The sequence below is a fragment of the Physella acuta genome, unplaced genomic scaffold (assembly GCF_028476545.2).
Source record: "Physella acuta isolate Inbredline_101_S28 unplaced genomic scaffold, ASM2847654v3 ptg000038l, whole genome shotgun sequence".
NCBI classification, from domain to species: domain Eukaryota; kingdom Metazoa; phylum Mollusca; class Gastropoda; family Physidae; genus Physella; species Physella acuta.
In genome coordinates, this window is record NW_026731558.1 from 849342 (window position 1) to 861681 (window position 12340).

Below are 12340 nucleotides of genomic sequence, written 5' to 3' on the forward strand. Positions count from 1 at the left end.
CAGTTTTAATAGATTATTCACTTCTAAAAGCAACTATCTTAAAAGTTTAAGTTTACAAAGGAGAAATAAATGCAATAATTTGGAATTGCTTTAGTTAGACATTCATTAACATGCAATTTTAATACATTGAAAATAAACTTTTAAATTTGTAACATCTACTCATCCTCTTGCTATGGTTTTAATAAATATTGTGAGTAATTTCAGTAATGCCACATTGCATTTCCCAATATTTACTTCTAATCTCAATCACTGGAAGAGATACTGGTACATCAAATTAAATACTTATTTCATACATGTTTTTAAAAGCATATTGCACAGCAATGTATAAACAAAATCACTAAATTGACTACATTTAAAAACATTAGCATTTTTTAATTACTTAGTTACACTTTCTCTAAAAATGATTTTTAAATGAGTCAACTTTTTAAATGAAAAACTTGGTACCACTAAATTCAATGTCCAAAACTAAAATGTGTTTAACACGAATTTGAGAGAAAACATGGGTTTTAAATATGGTAGGCTTTTTTCTATACACCCAGAATCAACTTAGTTGTACCAAAAAATACATAACATCATCACATAGTTGAAGTTAAGATATAATTATAATGAATGTGAACAATTTTTATCAACTGTCTAACAAAGACATGAGCATGTTGGCGACGATTATTATTTCTTTGATTTCTTCAATATCTGTAAGGAAAAAAGGTATTGGTTTAATTACCTGATTGCTAAAGAATTAATAGAGATGGTGGATTTACATCTTTGTTAACTTAAAATTTCCTTTCAAAAGAAATAAAAGTATCATTTTGTGTGTGGAATAATACTAACATATTACTAACAATATTCAACAAATAAGCTGGTGAGTTGTCTTTTCATTATTGCACAAAGTTTAAAGGGTACAGTTAAAGTTTATCCTTCACACCAGTCACTTCCTTGAAAGCTAAGCTACTGCAAAAGGTTTTCTTTCAGGGATGTGAAGTGTGCAACAACCATTTTGTAACTGTTGGACAGCATTGATGCCAGGGTGGACTCAAACAGATCTATTTATGGAAGGTTTTCTCACACCCATGTTGCCAGCCACTGGTAGCAGAACTGTGTTTCTACATGGTTACTTTATGACTTGGTGCATCTTACCACTTGGTTGAATATAGGGGAAATTCAGTCTGGGCAAGGTCTATCATCTCAAGACTGTGTAGAATATAGGGGCAATTCACCTGGGCATGACTTAACATCTAAAGACTGTTGAATAAAGGGGTAGTGCCGTCTGGGCATGGCCTAACATCTAAAGACTAACTTACTGCTTGGGTTAGAAAGTGTGGGTTCTATTACTAAACCACTCAGTCTCAAGTTACCCATGATCAATTCCATCCTTAATTAACTAACCTGTGAGGAATTTTAAGCTTTTATAGTCAAAAAGAGATCAAAATGATTAATTCAAATATTTCAGATTTTTTCTACTGTTGGATGATTAATACTACAAAATTGTTCCCATATTTTAGTTGTAATAAAACATACATTAATACTCAAACTTGCTTTCCTTAATCACAACTCTTAGATAAAAATGTATTACAAAAAGTTTTTTTTCTACCTTAGATGATGATCCTTTTTGAGCTTGCTGTTGCTTAAGTTCATCAATTTCATCTTTTTGTTGGGCAAGCTTTTCATTCATGCCTGCCAGATGTTCACTCATCATACTTAGCTGGCCTTCATAACTGCGAGTTGTTGTCTGTAGCTCATCCTGTTTGTACAATTTGTAAACATTTTCAAATTATCAATTAAATATAAATGTTTACAGTAAAAAAGAAAACATTCAGTTTCTACAAAAGGTGGTCATGATGGGATGTTTGTGTTTATGCTTTTTTAACATGGTTAAGTACTAGAAAACAGAATTCATTTATCACTTTAATGTTGGTAAAAAACTTACCTTGAGGTGAGCTAAATTCTGATTGACCAGTCTCAATTCTTCTTGTCCAATTTCTTTAGCTTTCTCAGCTATTTTTAATTGTTTATGCAAGGCACGAACCTAAGATAATTGATAAAAGTTGATTTTAAAGACATTTGTCTCCAATTAACTGAGAAAAAACAGCATTTTTTTACAGACAGAACAAAAAAACAAAATGGTCACCTCTGCATGGAAATTAACAGCCTTGCTGTCAGCTTGCTGTAATTGGAGAGTAAGTTCATTGATCCTAGAATTGTAGTGACTCATTATTAACTGTTCTCTGGTGTCTATGTCATTTCTTACAACAGAACCTGTTGTTTCCACTTGGCCAAGCTGTACATCAAGTAAAAAAAAATACATTCATTTATTTCAATTTGTTTCACTGCTTTGATTTGGTATAGTTTTTATAATAAACTCCCTTTACAAAAAGAAACAAAATGTTATGAGAATTGTGCCAAAGATTTGTGCAGCCTACCATGCTGGTGTCCAGATAAGAGGAACTATTGACAGAATCTGATCTAGTGCTGAGGTCAGATGGAAGAGTCAACTTTTCTATATGATCTTCTAACGAGCTGGCGCCTGTCACACTGCTGATCCCACTAGAGCTCGCCCGAACAAGGTCAATTTCTTTTTCCAGCTGTTTAGTTTTCTAAAAGTAGATAATATTATTCTGATTTTTTCTATTCATGTATGATTATAATAAAAGGATTAAAAAATGTTTAATAAGGTAACTTGTTTGTATAAATATTAATATAAATTATATAAGCCTACTGATAATCATTTTTTTCTTAAGTAAAATTAAAAAGAAAATGTATGAGGAAAGAAAGTTTAACTGTGCAAAAAATTATTTTCCACTGTAAAATGTATTAAATGCAAATATTGTATTGCAGTAGACACCAAATTTTCAACAAACCACTTGTTCATTTTCAAACTTGATCTTCAACAGTTGTAATTCCAATAAATAATGTTCTTTTTCTTGTTCAAGTTTAGTGAGCTTTTGCTGGAAAACTGTAATCTGTAAAGAGGGAAGACTCAATGACAACATGTCTAATATAAAATGAACTCACCCTTTTGATATTGAGAACTTTGCACAGTTTAAATAAGAACTAATCTCTATAGAGTGGCTGTTCTAGCTAACATAACAAACCTGTTTTGCTAAGCTCTCTTTGCTCTCTGCAGAACTGTACAAAGTCTTTCTGTTTTGCACTGCGGCACAGTAAGGTACAGTTTCTTGAGGCGACTGGAAGGAATTAGGTCAAGATGTTACAAATTATAATACAAGAAATAGTCAAGTGAACAACCCTGTTACAAACATGTACCTTAGTTACTGATGCAAGAAAATGGGCTGCCCGTTGTCTGAAGCTGTTGACAGCAGGATGTGACCTTGGTCCCTCTGCTCTGACCTCTGAGTTTATACTACTTCCTCTGGTTCTGTAACCAGCTGGCTGGATGAAAAATTCTAAATTTCCCGACATAAAAGCTGCCATCTGATGAAAAAATTTAATTAATTAGTTCCGTAAAAACTGTTTTACTTTATTTTGAAATGGACATTTAAAAACCAATGGTACATTTGAGCACATAAATAATGTCTTAGTTACCTAATAACAGAACAAATCATGTGTTATGAAATGGGATCAAGAAAAAACTACTAACATAACATTTTAATAACAGTTACTAAATTATGATCATATCAGCTTCTAAACTATGATTATTATATCTTCTAAGCTACAATTATAATAGCTTTCAAATTATTTTAGAATTATTCTTAATTCTAATATGTGATACAACTTCTAAAATTGGCAAATCAAATACCTTTCCAGTATTAGTTACAAGAGATATAAGAGATGCTACAACACATTCGTCTGTTCTCTTCAGTTCCTTCGTTGCTGTTGGAAGCTGATGTTCCAATGATACCTTAGAGTTATAATGTTTTGATACTTCTGCAATACAAAAAAAGAAAATTGCAAAAAACTTGCAAGAAGCAGCTATAAAATTACATCAAATTCAATAACATTTATTAAGATTACTAATTGTTTTGTTTGATCACTGCAACTTAACAAACATGCAGATATTTTTCAATTGCGTTTTGAGGTCAACATTTGTCTTTTAGTGTAATAGTTTGAAGTTATTAGTATCAACATTTAAAAAATTATGGAAATCTTTAACAGACAACCAAGTTACAATACACAAATCAGACTAAAATGATAATCATAATAGCTAATTATAGTGTTAGGTAGACTGTGAAACAGTTAATTTTAGGGGCCTATAAATTTTGTATAATTTATAAATAAAACAAACTATAAAATGATTAAAGTAAGTCCAGTAGGGGTCCAGCGATAGTTTTCTTTCAGCCAGCAGCTCTGCTCAAGTCCTCACAAACACCTGGATATCATAAAAACTTAGAAATCACAAGGACCTACCCTTAACAGCTTCATGAAGATCATTGAGAGATTTACATATTCCAGAAAAAAATTTAGCATGGGATGCTTGTGGATGACCTTGTCCTTGTAAACCTAAAAGAAGCCGAACAGGAAACCTAATTGTTATTTTAAAATTTTAATTTTCAAACCTGTATTAAAGTACTACTTCTCTAGACAAGTTTAAGCTAAGTTTTAATGAAGTCATAATGATGAAGTTAATGGGCTTACTTTGTATAGCAAGTAAAAAAACATAGGTATTTATCTTGTTAAATACTGCATTGAGGCGCTTTAAAGATTGGAGCAAATCTCTATTTTTGGATGCGAGTGTAGTCGTACATGAAGAAACTGCATTTTCTTCTTCTAAGCTGCAACAACAATCCCAAACTTTTAAATATTGTATAAAAGTTAGAAAAAGAGTTAAAAATAAATTATTACATCATTCAATTGTCCTATTTCAATTTTTTATTTAATTGGAAAGAACAAATTAATGACAGTTTACTTCAATTTTAAAATCCAGACTTGAAGAAGATTCAATTTATTACCTTGCTATATAGTATGGCAATAGTTTGTTCATATAAGCAACCATGTGTTTAAAACTGTTGGAAAAAGGTTGAAGTTCTGATGCTGTCTCCTGATAAAATTATGAAAAAAAACCAATTTCAAAAATCTTATGACAACTATAGCTGTCCAAGAATTATACATATTTAATGTAGAATTTATTAGCTTACATAGGGGAAGAGTGGTGATACAGATTAAGTTAACCATTTCAGGCATAGTTTTTTTTTTAATCTCTACTTTTATGTGTTAGAAATTATTTTCCATTTTTGCCAACAGCGCTACCATATACACATGCGCAAATAAAATTGAAGACAATTGAATGCTTTTATAAATGTACAATATTTATTCTGAAAGATTTTTTTACAAACTTAAATGAAATATATAGTAAACGTCAGTTTAATGTAAATAACATTTTTTTCTCACCATTTTCATAATAAAAGAAAATTAACTAGTCAATTAAAATAATAGTGCCACTTTCTAAAAATAAAAACCTTAAGTAAAATGCGTAAGTTTTATTGGATTTGAGACTTAAGAAAAAACAAAGGCAAAATGTAAGGCCTTTAAGGTTAAAACTTCAACGTCACTTTTGTGGAATCAATAATGTTACCATCTCTATATTTAAAACGATTCCATTCCATGAGCATTATATGCTTCCATATCATTATTTGATTTTTTTTTTAAAAGGAGAATTAATTTTAAAAATGTTAAATTGCAATTGTATACTTATTTCTTTATAAATTTGATTTATGGATTGCTGTTTCTGAGACTAATAATTCAGAATAGCATAGTGAAATATTGGGGACCGCGTGGATTGCTGATAGAGTGCATGACTGCTATCCCGAGTCTCAAGTTTAGCTCCTGGGCTTGAGTCTCTAGGATGTCCCTGAGTCCACCCAGCTATAATAGGTACCTGATTCATGTTAGGGAAGCAAAGGCATAGTGTTGACCACAATATCGCCTGGTATGCATAGGTCACTGAAACAGAAGGAACTGTATTCCATCTGCCCCATGTGTTTTAGGTACGAACAAGAAAAGATGATGATGATAAATTATTCAAACCCAGCTACCACAGTATACACTGCTGAATCAAAATTTTGCCAGAATAGCTCTGGCTTTTAATTTAGATAAATGACATTATGGAGTTTTTAACTTACTAGAACTGTGAGTGAGTCATCTTTTAAATTGTTGACAAAACCTCTGAGCGACTGTTCCACTGGTTTTAGGTATAGCATGTTTTCATGTAGATACTTGCAAAACTGAAAAAAAAATTACAATGTGCACAGAAAATCAATTTAAGTAATTTAACAATATGTAAATATGACTATTTATGTATTTGTAAAAATGTTTAGTAGAAATGGTTCAGCATCTACCTTAATATTTAAGGGACTGAGAGGTTCAGTGATGCCATCAGCTGGGTAAATTTTTGACCTTTGTTCACTGTAAGTAAAGAAATTGGATAGGCCTAGAGTTAACTCCCCTACAAGATTTGCCCCTTGAGTAATCAATTCTTTTGCCCGCAGTTGATGTCTTCTGTCATGGGTTGGAACATTTAAACCATTCACCTCCTTTAACTCTATAGAAAGAGACAAATAATAATGGTACAATATTTATTACATAAAATGTATTACAATAAAAATGTAGAGATAAAATGAATTTCAAAAGATAATCAAGCAATAACCTTAAACTCACTTGTGTCAATAAATGGTAGTTTTTCTTCAATTATTTTTGTAGCTTCACTGAGACGACTTTGTAAGCTTTTTTCAACAAGAAGAAGATTTTGCTCTCTGAAAAGAAAACAGAATGTTATTAATTACTACTCACATTTTACTTTCTTTTCTTAAAATCCTGAGCACAAAGAAGGGTTAAAAAAATTCAAGACTAGATTGGTCTTAACCTTGTTACACAATTTAACACACTTACGCAAAGTCACATCTTCCTCGAAATTCTTTTAGTTCATTCTCCATTGTTTGAATCTTGACCTATTTTTATTTCAATGACAAAAAGAGAACACAAATAAGAGTTTTACAGTGATCTAGAATATCAGAAGATAAATCTAATAAAAACTATACCTTTGAAAGGTTGAAAAATAACATGAATCTATTTTATGTTCAAAAGAAACTAAAGTGAGTATAAAATTTGCAGAAGAATATCAATAATAGTTTTATTACTTCCAACATAGCTTTCTCTTCTTGCAACCTATCAACCATTTCCTTGGATCTCTTTTGAGCAGAACTGAGCACTTCTTCATGTTGTCCTCTAGAATTTTCAGCTTCCTTTAACTGTGCCTTTGAATTGGTATATTTAAAAAAATAATATTAAAAAATATTCAACGTGTATGTTAATGTGTTCAATCGTCCAACATTGAAAATTCCTTAAATCATATCTGGTTTATGCTTATGTTTAAAATAAAAGAAAGATTATCATTACAAACAGTAGATACCTGAAGTTCTCTAACATGAATATCAAACTGAGCAGAGAGTTCTTGTAATTGTTTGTGCAACAGAGCATTTTCCTCAATCTTGTTTTGTAGCTCCTCATTAAAAACATTTACTCCACCGTTCCGGGATCCACCATCAGGTGTTGATGGCTCAGACTTATTCTGCAAATTAAATTTTTAAAAATTTATATGCTACTTATATTTTCTAATCATTATAGCTACTTAAAAAAAAGATGCAAATCTGATTTTTTTTTTTAAAGAATATACGTATTTCTAATTAGTGAACAAGCTCTATTTATTTAATTCAAATATTTGGAAAGATAATTTAAGTCACTTGAATTTTTTCATTTTGATTACACCTTTAGAAAATTACAATATTTTTTTAAAATCAAATTTTAATTCATCATTAAAATTATATTTCAAATAATGTTTAACCAAATTATATTTATCATGCAAAATAATGGATAACTGCCTTATGTTTCTTTTTGCTATTAGCTTCTGATGTTTCTAATTCTTCCTGAAGAATGATAACTCTCTTTGAAAGCTGCTGATTGCGAAAGGTCAAACTGTCAACTTCTTGTTCATATTTCCTCACAGACTGGTCTCGCTCTTTCAATATTTCTTTTAATTGGTTCACTTCTCCTTGCTCATCCAAGTAGGCTTTTTTAAGAACAGGAATTTGAGCTTTCAACTGCAAATAGAGAAATGTGTGTTTCCTCAAAATCAGTCTTATTTTGTTTATTTTAAGGTGTGTATAATATGGATGGGAAGCAGGGGGTGATTTCTTATAAATATATAGTAAACCCCAAATCTAAATCGAACAAGAAAATCCATCTTTTTGTATAGAATACATGTGGATAAGGTAAAAATTGTCCTTTCTGTTATATATATTTATATAAGTGCTGTCCCTAAATGGAATAAGCAAAACTGTACTGTGGGCCTATTACATTTATTGTCATCAAGGCCATATATATAACTAGCTGCATCCCGTGCTCCGCCACGGTAAATCTTTTTTAAATGTACCAACTTTGGAACAGAACAAAACAAACAAAAACAACACAAACACAAAAAACACAACCACAACCACAACACAACCACAACACAACCACAACTTTAACACAGCCACAACACAACCACAACACAACCAAAAAACAACCACAACACAACCACAACAAAACCACAACATAACCACAACACAACCACAACCACAAACAAAACACAACCACAACTACAACACAACCACAACCACAACACAACCACAACAAAAACACAACCACAACACAACCACAACACAACCAAAAATCAACCACAACACAACCAAAAAACAACCACAACACAACCAAAAAACAACCACAACACAACCACAACACAACCAAAAAAAAAAAAACAACACAACCACAACATTAGAATCACCACCAAACAACACGCTTTTTTAGGCGTCCGCGCCCAAAGAGAGCCTTTCCGACATTAAAAATTTAAGTCACATAAATAGATCCTACTCAATAACTTATAATAAAACAATGCAATGCAAATGAATGTACGGCAAGTGGTGTTTACTTTTATGGTTCTAAGAAAACACATTGGCAATGTAATTAGAATTACCACCGAAAAACACGCTTTTCCCAGGCGTCCGCGCCTAGAGAGAGTCTTTCCAGCATTCTCTATACTATAATTATAAAATTTCACCATCTGTTAACACCAAAAAACAAAAACAAAAAATAGTGATTTTGAGAAATCATAGACTAATTAGAAAATAATATAAATAATCTTAACATTTTTCTCTTTTAATTATGAACCTTAACATAGACTAATCAATGCGGTAGTAATAAAAAAAAGATTAACTTAAATTATTGTTGAGTTAAATAGATTTTCAAATTACCTCCCTTGAAAAAATTACCACACCAAAAAAAGTTGAATTAATTAGTTTTTTCGACCTACTTTTATGGAAATGTATCCATTTTTTCTAGGAATATAAACTAAAATGATATTTGACATTGATTTTTTTAATATGTTTTAGCAATGTGCGAATATTTAATATTTTCATAACGTTATGCAAAAAAGTAAACACAGTGGCATTTATAAAATAGCTCTATGCCGTTATATAAACAAACCCTACTCTATTACTTATAATAAGACACTGCGGTGCACTGAAAAGCACAGCATGGTGCGAATGTTTACTTTTATGGTTCCAAAAGCTATAGCGATGACAGAAGGAAGGAAGGAAGGAAGGACTGACACACGCTCAGCCCGCTTATATTATAGACCAGCTGCATCCCGTGCTCCGCCACGGTAAATCTTTTTTAAATCTACCAACTTGGGAACAGAACAAAACTAAACACAACACAAACGAACGCAAAAAAAAAAAACAACAACGAAAAAACAAACACAACACTCATAACATAAACACAATTTAAATGCAATCATAAAGGCATATTGCTCACAGTCTAGCCCGTAGCGCCAAATCGCGCCCTTTCCGGTGATTTGCACCCCCCTCAAACTTTCGATTTGCACCCCTTCCCCCCCCCCCCCCCCCCCCCCGCCCTAAAACCTTCGATTTCCACCACCCCCCCCCCCTCGCAAATTTTTTACAACCCACTTTGGCGCCCCCCAAGGTCGGCACCCGGGGACATATGCCCCCCCCCCCCCCTCGCTACGCCTCTCCTATAAAACCCGAAAGATAGAATAATAATTAGAAAACAGTATAAATAATAGGCAGTATCTATAATATATACAATATTTCACTTTATCGATTCACGCATTTTTTTCCAGTACTTTAAATTTTAAAAATTTACAATAGAGTTTCATAACTAAAACCATTGCGCACCTAATGAACGTGATGACGCGTCTATAATAGTGCTGAATAGTTGATTAAAAATTATAAGTAATAAACAGTAGGGCCTACATTCAGTGAATAAAATACATAAAAGATTGCCTTTTATCAATCCATGCTAATTATAATTTTCTAACAATAATTTCCTCTTACACATCCGAATAATTTGCATTAACATTTTGCTAATTATATTATTGCAACACTAATTCCTTCTATGACGAACGTATATTTGCATTCACATTTTTTATTAGCGTGAGTTTAAATGTATTTTTAAATTACCTCCTTTGTCAAAATTAGAAAAGAGTTAAATTAATTTGATTTTTCTACCGTACTGTTATTATGTTATTAAAATGTATCCACTTTTTCTAGGAATATAAACGAAAATGATATTTGACATTGATCCTTTTAATATGTTTTAGCAATGTGCGTGTATTTAATATTTTCTTTAAGTTATGCAAAAGAGTAAACACAGTGGCTATTATAAAATAGCTCTATGCCGCTATATAAACAAACCCTACTCTAATACTTATAATAAGACACTGCGGTGCACTGAAAAGCACAGCATGGTGCGAATGTTTACTTTTATGGTTCCAAAATCTATAGCGATGACGGAAGGAAGGACTGACACACTACCAGCAGCGTTATATTATAGATATCATAGGCCTTTGTGTATGTATATAATAAGATATATATATATTATAAGCAGTGAAGGCTTACTTATTTAGTAAATATTTCCTATTTAAAATTTGTTTAGACCTAATGTTTTGCTATTATTTGTATTGTAGAGTAACTTTTTGTGAGTTAAAGTTTTAAGATTATAAAAATTATAATTATTAGGCCTACTAGTCTAGATCTAGATCTAGAATAGATCTAGATCTAATCTAATTTGTTCTGTTTTTTTTTTTTTAAATAAATTATATTTAAATCTGAACCTAAGTTTATTTGCTGTCATTAAATAAGATATAGTCTTGAGCTTATATTAAAACAAAACGTTTCATGATTGTCGTACAATAGAATTTTATAAGTAGCAGTCGGCAGTGGGCGGGGTTTCTCATTCAGTATTGTTTTTAATTTTTTTGGCCAACTCACAAACAACAAAAGTGTCAAAATCAAAAACAATTTTCAGACAAAATCAAAACACAAATTAGATCTAGATATATCTATATTGATGCCTATAATGTTTATAATTATGATACAGAAAAAGTAAAAATAATGTTCAATCATTTATACAACAGTCGATCGTTCGTCTGAGCGCTCAGTCACCAGAAGATACAAAACAAATAAAAAAGATTCTAAATATTTTTATTTATCTTTAAACAATTCATGAGCCGGTAATAGATCTAAAAATACTTATTAGGAGTATTAAATGTATGAGAAAATCTTTTATTAAAGTTTTCTTATGATATTAAATAAATGTCAAATCCAATCTTTTCTACCTTTGCATATTCTAATGCGAGTTTCTGATATTTTTCTTGTGGATCGGCCATCTCTATTATTAACCGGAAACAGAATATTCATTGAGTTGCTATCAAGCAGATTATTATTTTTAAGAAATCAAAGGGAAATAATCATCTAATAACTATTTTATTTTTTAAATGTCGGATTACCATTCTTTATACTACTTTTAGTATCAAATCTAAATGGTTAGGATGTCTTGCTTATAATTAAAATAAATAAAATTTCAGACAAAAATTATAATTAAAAAACCCCGATTGATCTGATAACCTAAGTTTACTGATAACAAAATGACAGATAGACTACTTCTCCGGCACAAAATAAACAGATGCAAATAAGTTGTAATAACATTACTTACACACAGTGCTCTTCTTTCAATACATTAATTTATTTAAAAATTTAATGATAATTATTAATGTAGCCCATTTTTATAAATATTGTATTTATTTTAGAAAAGTGATTGTAAGGGTAGGAGTCCCAACAAAAAGAGTACTTTCTGTATTATTTTTATTCAGTTTAACACTGTATTTAGGTTCTATTATTTATTATGTACCATTCTTAACATAAATACCAAAAAAAAAAGCAAGGTAACGGCAAATAAAATAGCCTTGCTCACTTATGACGATAATTTAATCACAAAAATGGTCAATAAAAAAGGGGGGGCCCTCACTTTAAAAAATCAGTTTGCTCTATAAGAC

At 31.0% G+C, this 12340-nt stretch overlaps 1 protein-coding gene across 1 annotated transcript; it reads right to left on the reverse strand.

Moving 5' to 3' along the window:
• Positions 1–595: 595 nt before the first annotated feature.
• LOC131943474 (protein phosphatase 1 regulatory subunit 21) lies at positions 596–11761 on the reverse strand. Its single transcript, XM_059303636.1, has 20 exons — positions 11624–11761; positions 7830–8048; positions 7361–7519; positions 7089–7205; positions 6841–6899; positions 6610–6704; positions 6291–6493; positions 6075–6176; positions 4905–4993; positions 4591–4727; positions 4363–4455; positions 3755–3882; positions 3262–3429; positions 3090–3182; positions 2856–2957; positions 2418–2591; positions 2126–2275; positions 1925–2023; positions 1589–1738; positions 596–690 (listed from the first exon to the last, which is right to left on the reverse strand). Exons 1-20 carry the CDS (start codon positions 11672–11674, stop codon positions 667–669), a joined length of 2412 nt encoding a protein of 803 aa, XP_059159619.1. The 5' UTR covers positions 11675–11761; the 3' UTR covers positions 596–666.
• Between the last annotated feature and the right edge of the window lie 579 nt (positions 11762–12340).

What these genes read in the sequence shown, in the direction of transcription:
- LOC131943474 (XM_059303636.1), bottom strand. Translation starts at nt 11,674, where the DNA reads ATGGCCGATCCACAAGAAAAATATCAGAAACTCGCATTAGAATATGCA. An exon ending in CTGTTAATTTCCATGCAGAG is followed by an intron (nt 2,024 to 2,125) that starts GTGACCATTTTG and finishes CAATTATCTTAG; the next exon opens with GTTCGTGCCTTGCATAAACA. An exon ending in AGAATTTAGCTCACCTCAAG is followed by an intron (nt 1,739 to 1,924) that starts GTAAGTTTTTTA and finishes TTGTACAAACAG; the next exon opens with GATGAGCTACAGACAACAAC.